Source organism: Neomonachus schauinslandi, chromosome 12 (genome assembly GCF_002201575.2).
Source record: "Neomonachus schauinslandi chromosome 12, ASM220157v2, whole genome shotgun sequence".
Classification (NCBI taxonomy): domain Eukaryota; kingdom Metazoa; phylum Chordata; class Mammalia; order Carnivora; family Phocidae; genus Neomonachus; species Neomonachus schauinslandi.
This window is the reverse complement of record NC_058414.1, coordinates 31,339,405-31,358,069: the sequence shown is the minus strand read 5'-3', so window position 1 is coordinate 31,358,069 and position 18,665 is coordinate 31,339,405. Positions and strand designations below refer to the sequence as shown.

The 18,665-nt window shown below is 39.4% G+C and overlaps 1 protein-coding gene across 14 annotated transcripts in view; it reads right to left on the bottom strand.

Moving 5' to 3' along the window:
* Nucleotides 1-602: 602 nt before the first annotated feature.
* Nucleotides 603-18,665, bottom strand: part of ADAM22 (ADAM metallopeptidase domain 22) — a 224,172-nt gene continuing 206,109 nt past the window's right edge. For 4 of the 14 annotated variants that reach the window (XM_044920244.1, XM_021689568.1, XM_021689569.1 and 1 more), the window contains 4 exons: nt 15,559-15,659; nt 15,160-15,226; nt 4,500-4,623; nt 603-890 (listed from right to left, as the gene is read on the bottom strand). In XM_044920244.1, the coding sequence (XP_044776179.1) occupies nt 870-890; nt 4,500-4,623; nt 15,160-15,226; nt 15,559-15,659 (313 nt within the window). In that variant the 3' untranslated portion in view covers nt 603-869. Of the gene's footprint in view, nt 891-4,499; nt 4,624-10,529; nt 10,617-12,803; nt 12,915-15,159; nt 15,227-15,558; nt 15,660-17,962; nt 18,158-18,665 lie in introns of all 14 variants that reach the window. The other 10 variants (XM_021689563.1, XM_021689564.1, XM_021689566.1 and 7 more) reach the window with 7 other exon arrangements.

The window sequence follows — 18,665 nt, the reverse complement described above, 5'->3', positions numbered from 1 at the left end:
TCAACTAATTACTCAATAACACTGCCTCCAGACTGTGCACAGTTTAAAGGGGTATCACATGGTTTGGACACATACCAATGATGGAGAGACACTTTTACGCATTGACCACTATATTTACAACCTCACCTGCTTATCATCTTTAGAGACCATCTGATGGATGATGATGATGTGGCTGTGACTATTTTTAGGCATTTGGCAAAATATACTTGTGTGTAACAGCTGCTTTCTTTTATTTTAAAAATGTTTACATATGTACAATTCTCCTTGTATGCTGATATAAATATGAAAAGTAAAAAAAAAAAATAATAAAGATACATGTTCAGAGTTAGCATATGGGATATTGGCCTCTCAAAGCTTTAAAGTCCTGCAGACAAATCCTAGATGCCTTAGCCCTGCATGCTAGTTTCTATTAGGGGATGTTGTTTCCTTAAATGTGGAAATTGCAATAAACAGAAGTTTCATGCACATAGCATTACTGTCTACAATTAGGATGTGCTTCAGAATGTCAGTTCTGAATCCACTATTGTCCCTTAGGAAACTTGCTACATTTGGGTCATGTGAGTTAACTTTAGTGATATTTCTACATATATCTGTCATGCGGATTATCCAGGAGCATACCAATACCTTTATTGTTCCCCTGTTATAGTGTAACATTTCAGTAGTTCTTTCCAGGGTTCACTTAGATCCTAAGCCAATGACAAAAAGAAAATGGTACCCAGATGTGAGACTCGGCTTCCTCTCCTCTGGGGCATCTCAGAGGGTCTTTGTATTGTCTGAAGAGCAGATAGATTTGCAGTGATTCCATGAGGCTGGGTTTCTATAAAAGTTGAAGTAAACAGTTTTGATGTATCACATGTAAACAGTGGATCTTAAATGGAGGTCTCCCATAGCTGCACAATAGAGAAAAGCAAAATTGCACACTGTGAAAGCAGGAAACAGGCATATTCTGAGCTATGAAGATGAAAAAGAGTTCGGTGATTCCATCCATACTTACATAGTTGTGGAAGCACACTCTTGTCAAGTCGAATAAATGGATACAATAAACACTCTCAGTTTTAGCTTTCTCTTTCCTCTAAACCTGTGTCTCAACCTTTTTCGCAACTGCCACCTTTTAATATAAAACCCCTCACATCTTCATTTAATGTTACTCAAGAATTTGAATAAATTAAATATTACGTCACCAATGAAATAATTTAAAATATTATTTTTTAAAACCACGCACGCTCGTCTCTTCCCCAGGATCCTGATAAAGCTCACTAGGTGCAGTGGTTCTCAACCCAGCAGCACATTTCAATGATCTGGGGAGGTTTTTAAAAATCCTACAGCCCAGACAGCACACCAGACCAGCTAAATCAAAATCTCTCTGGGTGGGACTCTGGCATTAGCATAGTTTAAAAGCCCTTCAAACAATTCCCATGTGCAGCCAACACTGAGAAGTACTGACCCTGGGGAAGTGTGCTTCTGTCAATTCCGCCAACAACCACTTAGAAATCTCTGCTGTGTGCCTACGACCAGGCCATCCGCTCTCCAAATCCATCACTACCTCCTAGAAGACTGTCCTCTCTCAGGAGACCCATCAGAGTAGAATGATGCACCCAAGGCAGGATGTCCATTCTTTAATTCCCTCACCTCTTGCCTCTGCCACCAGGTCTGTAGCCTGGTCCTGTTCATATCTAATTTCTACAATGTTCAGTAATTGCTTTAATGTACGGTAAACAACCTTGGCATGATGAAATATGAATGCAAATCCGTTCACCGGAGGACAGCCAATTAAAAAAAAAGGGGGCGGGGGAGATCAAGCTGATAAAATTTTGTTTCCAGGCAATATGATTTGGGTATACTTTTATAAACATGAACAAAGAAAGTCTAAGACTGGTGTGACTTAAATTACATCCAAATTCCATTTTTACTGAAAATCTGGGGCATGTCATTGTATATCTGAGTTTCTGGGAAAGAAAAAGCAAAAACAGCTAAGGGACTATGTGGATGTTTCCGTATAGGCTCCCTTAATAGGTTCTCTTGAATCTGCATGGAAATCTTGTTCTGCATACCCATGATGGCTCCAGCCTCCACAAGGACTGTGGTAAAGCCGCCTGTGTTCTCACCCTTTGGAGACCAAACCTCTCAAAGGTAAGGATGTTTGTGTGTGAATGACCCCTGTTGGTGGAGACTAGTGAAAACAAATGGTTAAACGGGGCGTCTGCAGGGTGCCTGAGGTAAAGAGGATCTGGACTGATGCTCAGATGATGGTATGGAGTAGTGAAGGGTTCGGACTTCAGCTTCAGTGAGCCCAGCGTTCTTACAAATGATTATAAAAAGTAGTGACAGCTTGCGGAAAGGGGAACAAAAGGATAGCACTGGGGGAACCAGAAGATCACCATTATCCCAGGGAGGAAAAAGGAGCAAAGAATTGCCAAGCCATCACTTTTAGGAACAGACATGACTGGCCATTTCTAGGTGGAGGGGATGCTCATAAAAAGATCTCCTGGTTTGATTCTCCACAGCCCACAAAGACAGCCCAGAGACAAGGGCTGCCTACTCTGCAGGATTCTGCTACGTGCTCCTGTGGATATTCATGGTGGATGGAACCATCTGACCTTTCACACCACTGTCCCAGGGAAGAGGCCATGGGCCAGCCACTACTTCTGGGAGCTTCCATTCTCATGGGCTTTCACGTGGGAACATTAATAACCTGCAGCCTGGCATGACATCGGCTGAGAGAATATCCCCAACTAGATAGAGCGATACAGCAATGTAGACAATTTATCAGAGGTAAAAACTGGGCTGTTATACTTTGACCATTCCCTGAGGAATGCCATCAGCCTTGGATTTCGTTACAACATACTCACATCATGGACAACTGGATGCCAATTAACAATTCTGTTTTTTTAAAACCAGAAAGCTGAGTGCTGGGAATCCGAATTTTCTTCTTATTTTCCATCTTTTACCATTACCCGTGTTAACACAGGAAGACAATTCTTCATGTAATTAACAAAACACCACTGACTGGTTTTCAAGTCTTTTTGATTATAGTAATCTAGTCTGCTTTTTAACAAGTTGTGTTTTCTTACTGACTATGAGTTGATCGAGGTAAAATTTGAATGATCTATGATTACCTTGAACCCCATTATTTAAGTTCAGGATCAAAGAGTCTCTGAAATATCTTTCAAAACCAAAAATCCTAGGAACCCAAGACCCACTAGCAGATAAATCTGCCCAGGCTTTTAAAGCTTTTTTATTTTATTGCAAAATTATTTCTGAGAAGAACCACATTACACTGTAACTGACCACAACAGAGTCTGAATATCAATAAAAGTAATTATTCTTTAGTTATACCTTTCACTTAAGCCTCTGAGGGCTGGTCTGCCTCTCTAAACTCAACTGTATCTCCATTTCACATAATGGATGTGTTCCGGGAACACCGTGAGGCTGAGTAGATCCATAATTAAAGTATAAAAGAGGACTCAGTATTTCAAGAAACTTCTGGCACACCTGAAACTAATATAACACTGTGTGTAACATATGCTAAATTATATTACTATATTATACTAATATAATTCCTCAATAAGAAAATAAAATAAAAAGGAATTGGTTCTTCTATGCGAAGACCCAATGACAAACTAAAAAAAGTAAGTAAATAAAATAAATAAAATTTCTGATGAACCATATTTTTATATAAATAACAAACTTCATGGGGCACCTGGGTGGCTCAGTCGGTTAAGCGACTGCCTTTGGCTCAGGTCATGATCCTGGAGTCCTGGGATCGAGTCCCACATCGGGCTCCCTGCTCAGCGGAGAGTCTGCTTCTCCCTCTGACCCTCCCCCTTCTCATACTCTCTCGCTCTCTCATTCTCTCTCTCTATCAAATAAATAAATAAAAAATCTTTAAAAAAAATAAACTTTTATGTGTTTATAAATCTGGCTTTCTAAAATATAAAAGGTTGCTAAATTTTACCATACACTTTGCCATATTTTTTTAATATTATAGATTTTCATATGTATCCAAATTCATTGTATCCAAATTCCATCCCGTCTCCAAGACACTGGTCTAACTTTCTATCAGAGGTTCTGATTTCTAAAGTCCTATTGGGTGTTATTTGCCAGTAAGAGGAAGTAAATCAGATATGGAAATGAGGTTCATTTATTTAATTTCTGGCATTTCCAGGTATATTAAAAAACTGATAAAGCAAAATACATTCTCTGCTTTATTTATTTCAGACTGTAATATATTAGCTACAACGTATAATAAAAGTTACATAGCAATGAATGATTAAAACATACCAAATATCTCTAGCATTTCTCAATGCAGTAATTAAGCTCATTTGCAAAAATAAATCTGAGCCCCCCCAGATCTTCCATTTTTCAATGGAATCTTGCAAATATTCCTTTTTTTTTTCATTTTTTTATAAACAGAACAGGAAAGATGGCTCTTTTAAACTATGAACTCATAAATGAACGATAATGATCAAGGCTGTTAGCATATAGCAGTTTCCACATACCCTGGCACTTTGTCGGTTCACTTTCTTCTCTTCGTCAGGAAGTGGAGGCATTGGGTATGGGTATTTTCTGCTGGAGGCAATAGACCCAGTTGATGAAGAGGGAGACTTGGCAGGAGACAGAGTCCTGAGACGTTGAGAACACATGACATAAATATTATGTGATTGCCTAACATCTTTTTCAAATGTCTGAAAAGTGGGTTCAGAACAAACCCACTGATTCCTATTTTCACAGGCCACTAGTGCAAAGGTTTAGCTATGGGGAGATTCTCTGTCCTTCACAACACTGGAATGCTGGAATTTTACCTTCCTAATGTCATAACTGCAATGGACTATTCACATGTTAGCACACAGAATCAGACTCTTCAACTAGAAAGCCAATAATGACGTTTCCTACACAAATAGATAAAAAGCTAAAATGGAGAAGGGATAAAATGATTCTAAGAGCTCATAATGGTAAATTAAGTGTACAACATATTAATATTCTGCCTTTTTATCACTTAATGTAAAAAATGTTTTAGTACAGTAATTCCAGTTATATTTTTAAGATCTGAAAATATAATACAACTGATACATTTATTAGTTGCTAAGTCACACACCAGTTCACACAAAACTCATGCATTCAGAGGCCAGTGTGTTAGTTGTGAAAAAACAAAGGCAAATACAGGGGGTTTTAATAATAAATTAGTAAACATGCAAGCAGTAAGGAGTGCAGAGTTCCAGCCAAACAAAGAGTCTGATGAGAACACACAAAAATGGTCTGATTAGTCCCTACAGCCAGCATTTCTGTACAGGGGAGGATTCTGTGCCATCAAAGTAGATCTTAATAATGCATGGAGGGTACACTCGTCCTGTCAATAAGGTGGCTACACCTTATTGACTGGAATGTTACTGAAACTAAAACAAAACACAACAGAAACCCTCCCTATTTAGATAACATCTCCGTCGTGAAGAGATCCCGTATGAAAGAGATGTGCAAGCTACGCTGTATTATGCTGTTCTTGTTTGATTCTGCACATGTAGCGGCAATATCTCTGACTAGGCTGAGCTCACAGGAAGAGCCCACATCTCTTCCCTTGTCCTTGAAGTGGAAAAAGGAAAAAAAAAAAAAAAACAGCCGGGAGTTTTTCACTCGCATCGTATCAATGGGAAATAGAGATGCTAGTTTTGGCAGTACCTACCCATTCACAAATGTTACCACTACACATCCATGACTGCTCCGTTCTGCACCAAGGTGGCTCTGAGCCACATCGCGGAAGGGGTTACTTCCGAAACGGGTCCTTACTGCCGGTGGAGGGGGCGGGGGATGCAGCTCATCCGCTGGGAGTTTGGGAAGGGGAGGGGTGTGCGCTGGGCAGGGGCAGAGCCACCGCACTGCATGCAACAGCATCAAGAGGTCTCTTTTTTTCCCCCTTATTCTAAATTTTGGCTCCCAACCATATGTTATGCTTTGGCTCTAGTTCTGTAGTTTTCAAATCAGTTCCCATGGACACCAAATGTAAGTTAAGGTTTGAAAATATTTTTTCCTACCAGCCCTGAGATCCAAGTGAACGTTCTTACTCAATTTTAAAAAATCAATAGTGGCTTAATTGGCTTTTAATCTGTAACTCCTAACATTTCCTCTGTTTTTGGAAAACGTCTAGGACCACTTCTTAGCGTGGACTGTTAGAATATTACAGATACTTGACTCCTCTTGTGATAATGCTCTCCACCACAGAGCCGATGGGTAAAACTAAGAATATAAGTACTTCAGGTCCTCCGAAGGGCTATTAAAGCAGTGTACTACTGAAGATTTTTCTAATTCAGAAATTAAGGATGTTTTTAATTTTAAGAAAACATTTCCAGTATGACTGTGACCTTTAGGAAACAAATTCAGTATGTGTAGAAGGAGGATAAACTTTTGTACTTAAATACATCTTTCTAAAACAAGGGATAGTAACCTGGCTTCAGATTTTTAGCCTCATCACTACTGGTTAAGATGTCCAAGTTCAGGAAAGCTCATCAGGTACACCAACAAAGAACTAAATCTTGTTTACTTTAGGGGATCTGCAAAATGGGTCTTTTTAATTTGCTACAGTGTGTATGTGTCCCTAGCAAGGCCGTAGTCAGCTGGCTTATAGCTTCCCAGACACGCCAGCCATTCACTTGGCCAGGAGTCCAAATGACCAGCTTTGCACACATACCAGGCCATTCCAATGAGAGGTGCTGAGTTTGTCTTTCCTCCAAATATTTTTTGCATGGCCAAATCCAATACTGAGTGAAAACAAAAGCAGGAGATGTTCTCCAGACCTCCCCAAGAAATCTGCACCTGTCTACCTCTCACATGAAGACACCAGTTAGCTGACACTGTGGACTGAGCCTGAGGGGAAGAGAAGGCAAGCAGCGTGATTTTAGTAGGGGCGAGAGGCATCGTGTCCTGGAGGTTGGGCAGTGTGTGACAGCATAACAGGGATTATCTGGAGGGGATGTTCAGCCTCAGAATGAGAGAGCAGAGAACAAGATAGAGTAAATCAGTTGAGGGAAATACAAACAAACTAAAATTTGGTCACAGATGTCTAAGAGACTCATTTCTTGAAAACTGCCTCCAGGCCCTTTTCTGGCCCTGGCTACTTGCCTGCTAGCTCCAATCTGGCTTTCACTGAAAACCAGGCAAAGGCCTAGCTCATTCACTCACAGAGTAATCTTTGAACCAGTGCTAACCATGGTCATTACAGCACCTTTAAAAACCGTAATAAGCCTAGTGGGTGCCATTTAAGGTTACACAATGAAGGTGTGCCCGTGTGCCAGTGGACTGTGGTCTGTCCTTGCTGGGCCGGCCTTTTGCAGACATGCCTGGAAGGCCAAGCTCAGCTCCCTTCTGCCCCCCAGACGTGGCTGAAACCAGGCCCGTCACACGTGAGAGGCACAGGTCCCCCTTCCTCCCTTGTTTGGGTTCAGGTGCAGATTTTATAGGAGCCTAATCCAGAAGGATTTATAAAGTGTCCTAGGATAGGATTTAAGTAGTCCATATCCACCCCGCTATTCTTAAGTATTACAGCGAAGTGGAAAGGGAATAGATTTTGGAGTCAGAGCCAATCTGTTAATTCTGGTTCTGACACTTACTAGCTGTGCTACCCTGAGTTACTCTGTGTGCCTCAGTTTCCTCCATCCGTAGAAAGGGAGTAAGAATGCCTACATCTCATGAGGTGGTGAGAAATAAAGGTACATGGTAGGCACTCAATACAGGATAATTATTATTAGTTTCTTTTCAGAGTTACTGCATTTTCCATAAGATCATGGAAGTGGGACTCAACAACTTGATGAAGAGAGTAATCAAATGCATAATACTCGAGTGGAAGTTGAGTATTGAGCTTGTAAAAGCACTGTCACCAACTGCCCCCAAGATCTAGGTGTGGGGAGATAATGCTCTTGCCCAGCTTGATGCGAATATATGCTGGCAATCCTTTGAGGAACCACTGTGTGATACAGAACTAGGCGAGGGAGCACAGCTGAGGCATTATGATCACTCAAAACCTTTCGGCATTTGCTTTGCTCTTCGCAGTGATGTGGATATAATATTTTAAATGCTGGGCTGTACTTTGGACCAGTTTACTGCAGTCACTACGTCCCCACTGCATTCTGATAAGGAGGCCACAAACCCCACACAATATGGACGATTAATAAAATGGCCTTTACCCTCATCGGTGGTTTTGGCAGGGGAGGTAATCCTGAACAACCTGGTGGCTGATGAAGCAGATCTGAGCTTAAGCAGAGGGTTGGCAAAGCATAAGCCAAGGTGCAGATACACTTTGGGCCTCCTTATGTAAGGACTGGCTTGGATGAAGGGTGGATGAAATTCTGTTGTGTGAGAATCACTGTTAAAAGCTCTGGGGTATCTTAATGATTCACGAGTTTCACAGAAATTGTGTGTTGGTTTTCAACTCTTACCAACATAACCCTGATTAATCCTAAAATGACAGTTCCATTATAAACCTCTAGCGAATTCTATCTAGCCTTTAAATACAAATATGGATTTTAACAATTAATTCTTTTTTTTTTTTAAGATTTTTTATTTATTTATTTGAGAGAGAGAGAATGAGAGAGAGCACATGAGAGGGGGGAGGGTCAGAGGGAGAAGCAGACTCCCTGCCGAGCAGGGAGCCCAATGCGGGACTCGATCCAGGGACTCCAGGATCATGACCTGAGCCGAAGGCAGTCGCTTAACCAACTGAGCCACCCAGGCGCCCAACAATTAATTCTTAAGTTGACTATCCACTGTGGGAACTGACATCTCATATTAAAAGAGGAGATAAAGGAACCCTCTAAAACTGCCCTTGCAGCTTTGCACGTGCAACCAGGGGGGCTAAAGCATTTCCCCATCCAAATTGCGTTTAGTCATGCAGCTTCTGGGCAGACCTGGGCGCTGAATTTAAGAAATGTGAACTCTTCTCTGGGAGCCACGTAAACTACTCAGCTGACCCAGGGGACGTGAAACAACTCTTCCGGGGTACCATTTCACAAATTATTGGTGCAAAAAAATGCTAAGTCCATTGAGGTATAAAAGCCCTAGCCCCTATGGGGCCAAAGTCATTCTGTTTTGGTGCCATGGCTGATACAAATTACAATCTGCCCACAAGCCTGAGGAAGATAGACAAGAGAAATAGGACTGCACGTGAGCCAAGATTCCAAATAACATTCAAAATAATCTTACCTGTCTTCCTGACGTTGGCCATCTTGAGAGCTACAGGTGAGGGTGGGATGTTTGAATGTGAGTGTATGTGTATGAGGTTCAGTGTGGGGAAGTGACAGAAGCAGGGGAACAGGGCAGGAGGGAAAGATGGGGTATAAAAGCAGGATATATTGTTGTGAGCAGGCAGGGTTATGCTTTCCTTGGGATATATGCAAATGTATGGATCAAATTAAAATGCAAATAGATCTAATCATTTTCTCAAACTATACATGTCTAAACTAAATGGTACACTGGAAGAGAAAGTCCACCTTAGATGGGTGCTGAGAGTTAAGTACATATACGTATTTTGATATCTGTTAAATGCTGACCCAAGTCATGGCAAAAAGTAATCTGAAAGCTTATTCTGTTCAGAAGAGGTAGCAACTGAGTCCATATTTCTTCTTTACATTAGTTGTCCACAAAGTAGTCATATATAAACTGGACATTTACCTCTAGGAAATCACTTTGGTATTACAGAGAGTGAAAAAATGCCATAAGAGCTCTTGGGAATTCTCTCTGACCTCTGAAGTTAGACTGAGCTACAGTGGATTGAGTAAATTCTAGAGTTTCTAAAATATAGGGATACTCAGTCTGCTCTTTTGTGAATCGAGAACATGTTTTCTCTCTGCTTCCTGCTCTGTGTGAAATGTGAGACAACAACCATCTTCCTAGCATAAAAAGTTCCTCGGATGTTTTGTTGAGAATCTGTAAACACTTCTCAGCATAGCCCTTGTCTGGTGGTGAGTGCTTGTACTGAATAAATAAAACCTAAACTCATTTGATCCCACTCTTTGTGGTCAAGATTCTTTCAGTAATTTTAAGTTCCATTAAATCACTGTTTTTACTTGAAGTGAAATTCTGCTACATTTCATTTGGTTTCTTTTCATGTTTTCCCTTAAGTTTTTTCATATGCACTATGCACTCTTAAGGCAGGAAGTAGGAAAAATGCACTATAAAACTGCTAAATTCTAGAAATTAAACTGTTCAGGTTAATAGTGCTTCTTTATTAGTGGAAAGTATGTTTCATGCCCATAGAACACTACATAGCATAAAATGAAGAGAAAGCTACTAAAAAGCTCAAGATGGTGATGGGGGCATGCACTAAATGGTAACCCTTTCAAATGGCTTCATTTGAAACATTCAGAAAAGAACTAGACTTGCTCATGAAGCCAGAAACAGAGATTAAAAGGCAGCAAATAAACAAGGACCCTTTCCACTTATGGGAACTTGTATTTGGGAGATACAAGCTAGAGAGCCAGTCACACTACAGTATTTGTATGTGCTGGGAGAGTTTGAAAAGGATATAAAATTAATGTATAAAATACCTAAAGTATGGTCCTTCAGTGTTTTTATTCACATCTTCTACCCACTTAGCTACATTATAGTCTCTTTTGAACCATGGGTTTAAATACCTGCAGAAAGCAATGGAAGGAACAAAGAAAGCAGAACAAGATAGAAAATCTGAAAATACACAGCACAAGCTTAGCAAGGATGTTCTTCACCCTCCAAATGCAAGTGACTATGGCAAATAAACCAGGATGGATGCTGGGGGTTATGAGGCAGTCTGTACGATGACATGAGAATAAACTCAGCTACAACGAGGCTCGAGGCATTCTAGAATGTATTCAACATTTCAGGGAAAGCCTTGGCAGGGGTTTCCCGAAGGGAATCAGAAGCTGTCTTCCAATCATAGCACCGTCAGAGGTCCCATTCACCCACCTCCAAAGTGGCTTTTTCCAGGCCACCTCTCATTTGGCTCCTTGGTTTTCAAATGATAACGATGCTTTTTGAGAATATTCAGATGGCTGCAATTCCAACCTGGTGTTTGGGTATATAACACCCCAAGAACAATTAAAAGGAGCAACGTTCTCTTTCCAATATGAAAAAAAAAAAAAAAAAAGACTTTACATGGCTTCCGTCTCACTCCAGATAGCAGACCCTAGGCTGGAGTTAACAAGAAAGGTGCTCCAGTTGGCTATACAGAGAGCAGGAAGGGTCCCGCTATTCTGATCCTGGAGCCCCCATACACATTAAGTGTGGGCCAAATAGGTCTCCAGGATCTTTAGGTTGGGTTCAGCAATTTAGTTGTAGCTGCAATATTCCTTCTTCCTTTTATGCACTCCAGACTAACGTTTTTGTGTTTCCATTAGGAAATGGGCCTCAGAAGTTGCCTTCTGAATGTCTGATCATGAATTATGTGAGTGACTGCCAGAAGATACAAATGACCTTCATTAGCATTTCCCTGATGGATCTGGCAAAGTCTCCATCGGAATTACTGCGCAAAGGAAAATTTAAAAGATGGTAAATTGGGAGTGCAAGTTGTTGTTGTTGTTTTTCCCCTTTGATTTGAACCCAGGGAGCCAAGCAAAAACACATCCCCTTTCAGAATGTGCTCTTGTAAAATAAATACAGATTCAACAAATCCAATGTTGGAACAATCTGGAGGTTGTACTGAATTTTCTCATTTAAAAAAAGTAACTTCTAGAGACACTACAGATAACGAAGATGCAAGCTCTATCAAACTTTGCAAGTTATTTGGAAAGAAACCAGGGGAAAGATAAAATACACTATTCGTTTGGGGTTAAACTTTGCTTCTTTACACCATGTTTGGTTTTAGTTTGTAAATACATTTAAATCATGACCACATTTCTGGTTATATAAACAAAATTAGACTACTTTTTCCATAGCCCTTTCCCTCATTTTTAGCTATAACCAATGCAGCTCCCTCCTAAGGGAAGGGTTTAGTTGCTTTTTATGTCTGTAAGACCATTTTTGCTAAGACAGTGTCCCCTGCCTCGGGAACAACTCGAGCTAGTTTTGCCTTTACCCACAATCATTGCCAACTTGCACTTTTCGCAGAGATAGCCAATTAAAACTTGCGTAAAAACCTCCGCTGAGCCTTTGAACAAAAAGAAAAAGTCAAAACGCAAGTGCAGCCAGAGATGAAGGCCAGTGAATGCTCCGGCCTGGGGAAAACCCGAGAAAAAGCCCATGCAGCTGTTATCAGGTGAAACATAGCCACACAGCAAACTGAGTCACCCACAGGCAGCTTCCAGGAGGAGACGTGTGTTCCTTTCACTGACAATCTCAGAAGCTCAAAGGGCAAATGCCATGGCTGTTCCATGAAACCTACAGCTGCATGGCTTGGCTTGCATGTAATGGACCTTTCCCTCCATTTCGGGGAGCATCTCAGAATGCTGTGATCACTTCACTAGAGGTCACTGAAGAGAGGTCTCAATGGTGGTTCCTTCTGGGGATCTGCCCGTGAAAGTGTCTTCACAGTGGGCTTCCTAGCATTTCTAGGTGGTGGGGGCAGAAGTGATGGGATTTTATCGAACCGCTCTAAACCTGCCTACGCGGCTTGAGTTGGCTGGTAGCGCAACATGCAAAAAAAAATGCATTAGACAGGGGAGAGCTCTTTGTGTTCTCCAGAATGGATAAGGCAGAGGAAAATTAGCTGGTGCTGGCTGGACCAGGACCATGTCCAAGCAGACGTTGGGGGGTCAGTCAAAGATCAAATGACCCTGTTCTCAGCCAAGGAAGGGACTAGGAGGGAGATTAAGTGGCAGCCCAGAATGAAGGGGCAGGTGGAGACTGACCTGTGATCCAGACTCCCTGTCTGGGGGCTGTCAGAGCCCCCTGGGCTTATGCCTTGGGATGGGACTGTCTGGGCGAGGGAGTGCCCAGGCTCAGGTGCTTGGGGCTCCCTCCTGTAAAAACACAATATATAATACAAAGTCTAAGCCAAAACCTTTTTTCACATCATGTACAACAGTGAGGAAGATGCAAAAACTTTGAGTGGAAAAAAACAATACAATAAACAAGGACACTGTAGGTTGTTAATTAGCAGAGTATGCATTTGTGGTGAACGTTTTAATTCATGTCCTGATGTTTCATCATCCTTTGGGATGATGGGTACTAAAAGGGATGTTGAAATAATGAACTCAATGATACCTTTTAATCTAAAAAATAAAAAAGAGGGTCATTCTGCTCCTCTTATAGTCCCACAAATTATAATGTTATATCTGAAGCAAAAGGGATTATTTAGTGAATATGGAAAGTATAAGAAAAGACTGTCAACATAACTCCTGATATGCTATATATGAGGATTCTTTTCAAGGAAAAACAAAAACATATAGATAGGTATATAGTGCCCATACAATAAGGTACGTGAAAATAGTGGTCAACCTCACAGACTTGGTTCCATTTAATTAACATGAGTCATGTACCCAAATCTGAAAAGTCTGAAAAATCTGAGGGAGCCCTTAATAACTCTTCCTCACAAAGACGATTCCACCATGACATCTTATTAAATACTATAGTGTTATCTCATAGGCAAGAAATTCCATAAGGGCTATCTAGTATTATAATTTTTATCATATGATATGAGTGGGAATTTTACATAAGAGTTTAAAAAAGTAAGTGACCATGCTAGAAAATACTGTATGAATCTTGCTAAACACCAAGTGTTGTTTGGGTCGTAAATACATAGCTTTAATATAACATTGGTTTATTTTCACGGGAGTTTTCAAAGCCTTATTATAGGAAATGCTGTTAAAATGCTAACCAGTACATCAAGGAAGTTCTGAAGAACATTTTGCAGTTTTATCTGTATTCTTGTGAGCAACTGAGATGAGCTAAGGCGCTCTTTACCAGGTGACCTCATGCAAAACAAATCAAACAACATTCCAAGAGTTTATCTACAATGAGCCCTAAAGCATCCAAGCGCTTTGGGAATGTAGAAGATAAACTCGAACAGGTTAGTTATTTATGATGGAGTTCTATGATGTCATTCTGGACCATGCAATGGTTATCACTGAAACCTATCTATTGTTTCTAAAATAAAGTATCCTCTAGCAAACTTTTGACAAGCCACTTACAAGACAATACCATCAGCAGGAAGGTCCAAATTTCAGGGCACTGTTTTTATTCCTGGACTGAAAAAGGCAGGGTATATGATGGAAAAGCTAACATAAGTTTCGGACAAGCAGTTAACAAACACCTGCTATTCAGATTTTTTTTTTTTTTTAAGTATTAAGGCATGAAGAGGCAAAGGTGATCCTAAAAACAATAGCTAGCAATGCAGTGAGAAAGAAGTTAAAAAAAAAGTTTAGGTAGGTCCAAAAAGTATGGTTAATTAAAACCTGGTAGCAAGGTCCAGAAGGATACTGAGGGTGTGTTTGATTCCTCGACGTGGGATAAAGGTTTGAGGAAGCTTGGTTTTGCTGTACTTTCTTAAGTGAAGAAACAATTAAAAAAAAAAAAAGTGCATGGTGTTTACCTCATTAGAAATAACTTTAAATGTAATTTCTGATCCCACACTCCCCCCTTAAAAAAAAAAGTGTGGCTATCATTTAAAACAGATAGTGTTGCAATTAGTGACAATGATTCCGTTAAAGAGCAAGTTTTGATAAGTGCCCTTTTAAATGTCCTCAGAAGGAAGATTTAAAAGGGAATACATATTCCATTAGTCTGAGAGAATGCTTAGATTGCAGCCATGAAGCCCTCCGGGCGGTGGTTCCACACTGTGAGCTGTCTCATGCTCTAGGACGGCGGGAATTTTCCCCTGATGCTTCTAGGCTGTGTGAATACTGGGAAGAGGAAGGGTGACCCTCTGAAATGGCTGGACCCCGGGGTGATGAGAAGAAAGGAATGTTATCAAAATTCCCTTCAAAAGGAACCAAGACACCACAATGGCAGGTTACTGGAGGAAAAAGCCTGCAGCGAGGGTGGGACCCCCCACTATCAGTGAATATTGGTTTGGGTACAGTTGCGGAGATGCCTATGTAAAAGAGAAAAGCCATGGTTAATTTTAAAACGGCAAAAAGGAATTAAAAAGACAAAACCAAGACCAGAGGCATGGTTTACAGTTCTTTGATGATCTCGTTACTTAACCCTGCACACTAACTGCACAGGACCTTGGAATGCCTTTCTCCATTAGAGGTTTAGACTTACTCAGTTGAATTAGACCGAGGTCTAAATCGTTTGCCTCTGATTTTCTTTCTGTTGCCTCCCAGGTTACCTGAAAAAGACAGTTTATGGCTAGATTTGAATGTAAACAAACAACGGTCACATGGGTAATTACAGGGTACTTCAAGTGGTGTAATTCACAGCCAGCCCCTCCCAGAACCTAGGGCTACATGTCGGGTACTCTATAGCCTTCTCTCACATTGGTGCTACCGAATCCCGTCACTTCCCATCCAAGAATAAAAGAAAGAAATAATAAATGCCCTCTTCTCTGTTGGGAGAACTAAAGAGCATACATGAAGAACAAATCTTCACAACCAAGAACCACAAAAGAGAATTGGGGTTCTGCAAACAGATGCACTAGCTGTTCAGAAGGCCGCCGTATACCTTGCCAAGAGTTGCTTCGAGGTCGTCCATTTTCACAGATGTCTGAAATATGTTTTGTGTCCGGGATCCTTTCACTCCAAGAATGAGAAAGTCCATTCGACCTGAAATTGAAAAGGCGTGTATACTGTTCAAAACTACAATCAAGTGAACTTAGTTTTAAAATCAGTAAGCAAAATTTCTAAGCATTACTGTGCATTAAATAAATCAAGAAAGAAAAAAATCTGAAATGAAAGAATGAAGAGACCATGAAAGTCTTCATGAAGAAGGCAGAATTACACAACATTCAATTTAAGAAAAGTCAAATACAATGGAACCCCATTACAATAGTGTACAATGGAAAAGTATCAGCATACCGTGCAAGCCAATTACATTCCCAACAACCACAATGAGCAAATTCACTTCATAGTTCAGTTATGTAACTCGAGCAGAAGAGTTATAATGGGGTCCCACTATAGATGTTTCTTAATTGTAAAGCAATGGTTTTCATTCAGATATTATGAGAACATGGACTTCCAAGAGATTTCATTAAGATCTGTTCAATTGAACTGGTCAACCTTTATCAAAGTAATATTTAGGTTTTCTTAAACAATAAAACTATTTTCTGAGAATTGGCATTTTCTCCACAAATATGCCCCCCCCCAAAATGTAGTACTGTTAGTTAATTGTCCAATAACCAAACTGAATCAAATGTTTATCATGGAAGTGTCTCTCACAAAGCCCATGTACCATTAAGCCCTTGTCCTTGTCCTACCATCTTAAATAAATTGTCTACAAGAAGCAAAACTTACACACCTACTTGTACCACATAAGAAAAGTGTTTTGACAAACTACGTGTATTTAGGAGGAGTAACATAATTTGATACCATTTTTAACTACTTAAAAGTCAGAACCCACTCTTCTAATATCTGGGAATTATTCAAATCAGTATTTTAAGCTCTTCTTGAGGTACTTTAGACAATAGCACTATATTTAAAATCTTTTCCACACATCATTCCAGTTAATCGCTAATGATGTCTATTTTAAAAGGAGCCTTCTAATGATGAATGAAAATAAATGGAACTCAGCACAATTATTACACATTAATTCCCCAGATTAGGAGTTCTACAACATAATTTGCTAATTATAGAATGAATCCTATTTTGTCCAGAAGGACAACAGAAATTCTGCTGGAATCCATTGATTTCTCTGTCTATTTACCATGTTATTTAATTTAAAATTAAATATTTGACCAAGAAAATATTTATATACAGAATTTAGATAAACCTTATTATCTTAGCCAAAAATACCCCAATAGAAAGAATAAAAATTTTTGAACATCCTTCTATAGATCTGTACTCCTTGTGCAAAAACTAATATTTTTATTTTTCTCTAAGCTATGTTATCTGAGTAAAAACAATCCTTCATGCTTAAGACAGTTCCACATAAAGAAGAGTTCCCAGATCTACTGATTCTTTCTTTTCTCCTTTGTGATTATTTACAGAGTGAGATCCATTGCAGAATTTTTACAGACGATTCACTCCATATAGAATTCCAGAAGAGATCACGTTTCTTCTAAATAAACTAGAAATTCCCCTTCAGTCTCCAAAGTGCCTACTGTGCCCAAAGCAATGTACTGGGCTATCAAATCTTTCTTTTCTATACATTACACCCCCTATCACCAATTTTAAAGAAACTCTTCCACAGGAACATTTTAGCTTTCTTCAATGTGAATGTAGGTCTCATTTCCTAAAACATTCCAACTATTTATTTCTTCTACCAGTTTATTTTATTAAGCAATTATAAAGCATGCAGAATTTTAAATGGTCTTATACACCTTAAGATCCCGGAGCAAGAATATAACATCAAAGTTTAAGACACATAAATAATATATTAACCCCACTTGTCCTATTATAAAATTCAGGCAAATATTAAATATACTTAATTTGGCAACCGAACTCTAAATTAGAAAGTCTAGAAATAATCATTCCAGGAATAAAAGGCAAAATCATAATATTCAATATGATTCACAGAGAAGCAATCTTTTTTTCACAGCAAGCTTAGCTTTGGTATATTTAAAATTTAAAAATATTCAACGCAGCATTTATAGTACCAATTTAACAACTGCTTTACTGAAGCATGACAGTAACCTTTTTCTTTGACTACCCAACATGACATAAAGCTCACCATTTAAAATGTTATAAGTTACTATGTATAGTTTCTTAAGCCATATAAGAGCAAGATTGAAAAACCCTAGGATTTCTATGTAAATTTAGGATTGTTATTGGTTTGGTTTAGTTTTGGTTCAATTTCTGGCCTGATTTGCTTAACAAGTGGTTCTGAGCATATGGCATTTGGAAGCGCAGTAATCAAAGAACAAAGGATACTATTTTTTAACATTCAAGAAAGAAGGAAGAAGTAATCAAACCTGCTGCAAAATAATGAAATGTTCTGACTAATGGAATAATGTGTGATGGAACAGGTAGAAATCTGAAAATGCGACAGAAAAGCAGACCTCTTCTTAGAACTAGATGCTGAGTTTGTGCTGACTCCAGGAGGAATGTCGCTATAAAAAGAGTCGCCATCTCCAGGCTTTTTTACATAATCTCCCTGGGGTAACTGTCTAAGGCATAATAAACATTTCAGAGTCAGAAAACAAGACACACACATGAACACAGACATATACAAATATTCTTTTAGGAAAAAAGAGGTAGGGATAATGATCTCCATGAATCAAATCTATAACAACATGTAAGATTATATTTAATAAATGTGACAAGTTAAGTCATTCTAACTGTAGGTCAAAAATGCAATCAGTGAAGTCTATACAGTCTGGATGAATAAAGCCTTGCTTCAGGAGAAAAATATGGAAAGATGAAGTTTCTCATTGTAACTTTATTATACTTGGAGATGTTGACTGAAGTTTTGTCTTTAAGAAAAAAAAAAATGGTGCTGAAGGAAACATGTTGGGACAGACCGTCCTTGCCCCAGATAAGGCACAGTTTTTTTTTCACTGTGGTCAATAAACTATTCAAGATTTCCAAACATTATATAATGTAACCCCAAGACCAATTAAGTCCTAAAATAACGGAGGGATTTCTAAGCCATTTTCTATAATTTAATCCAATTAA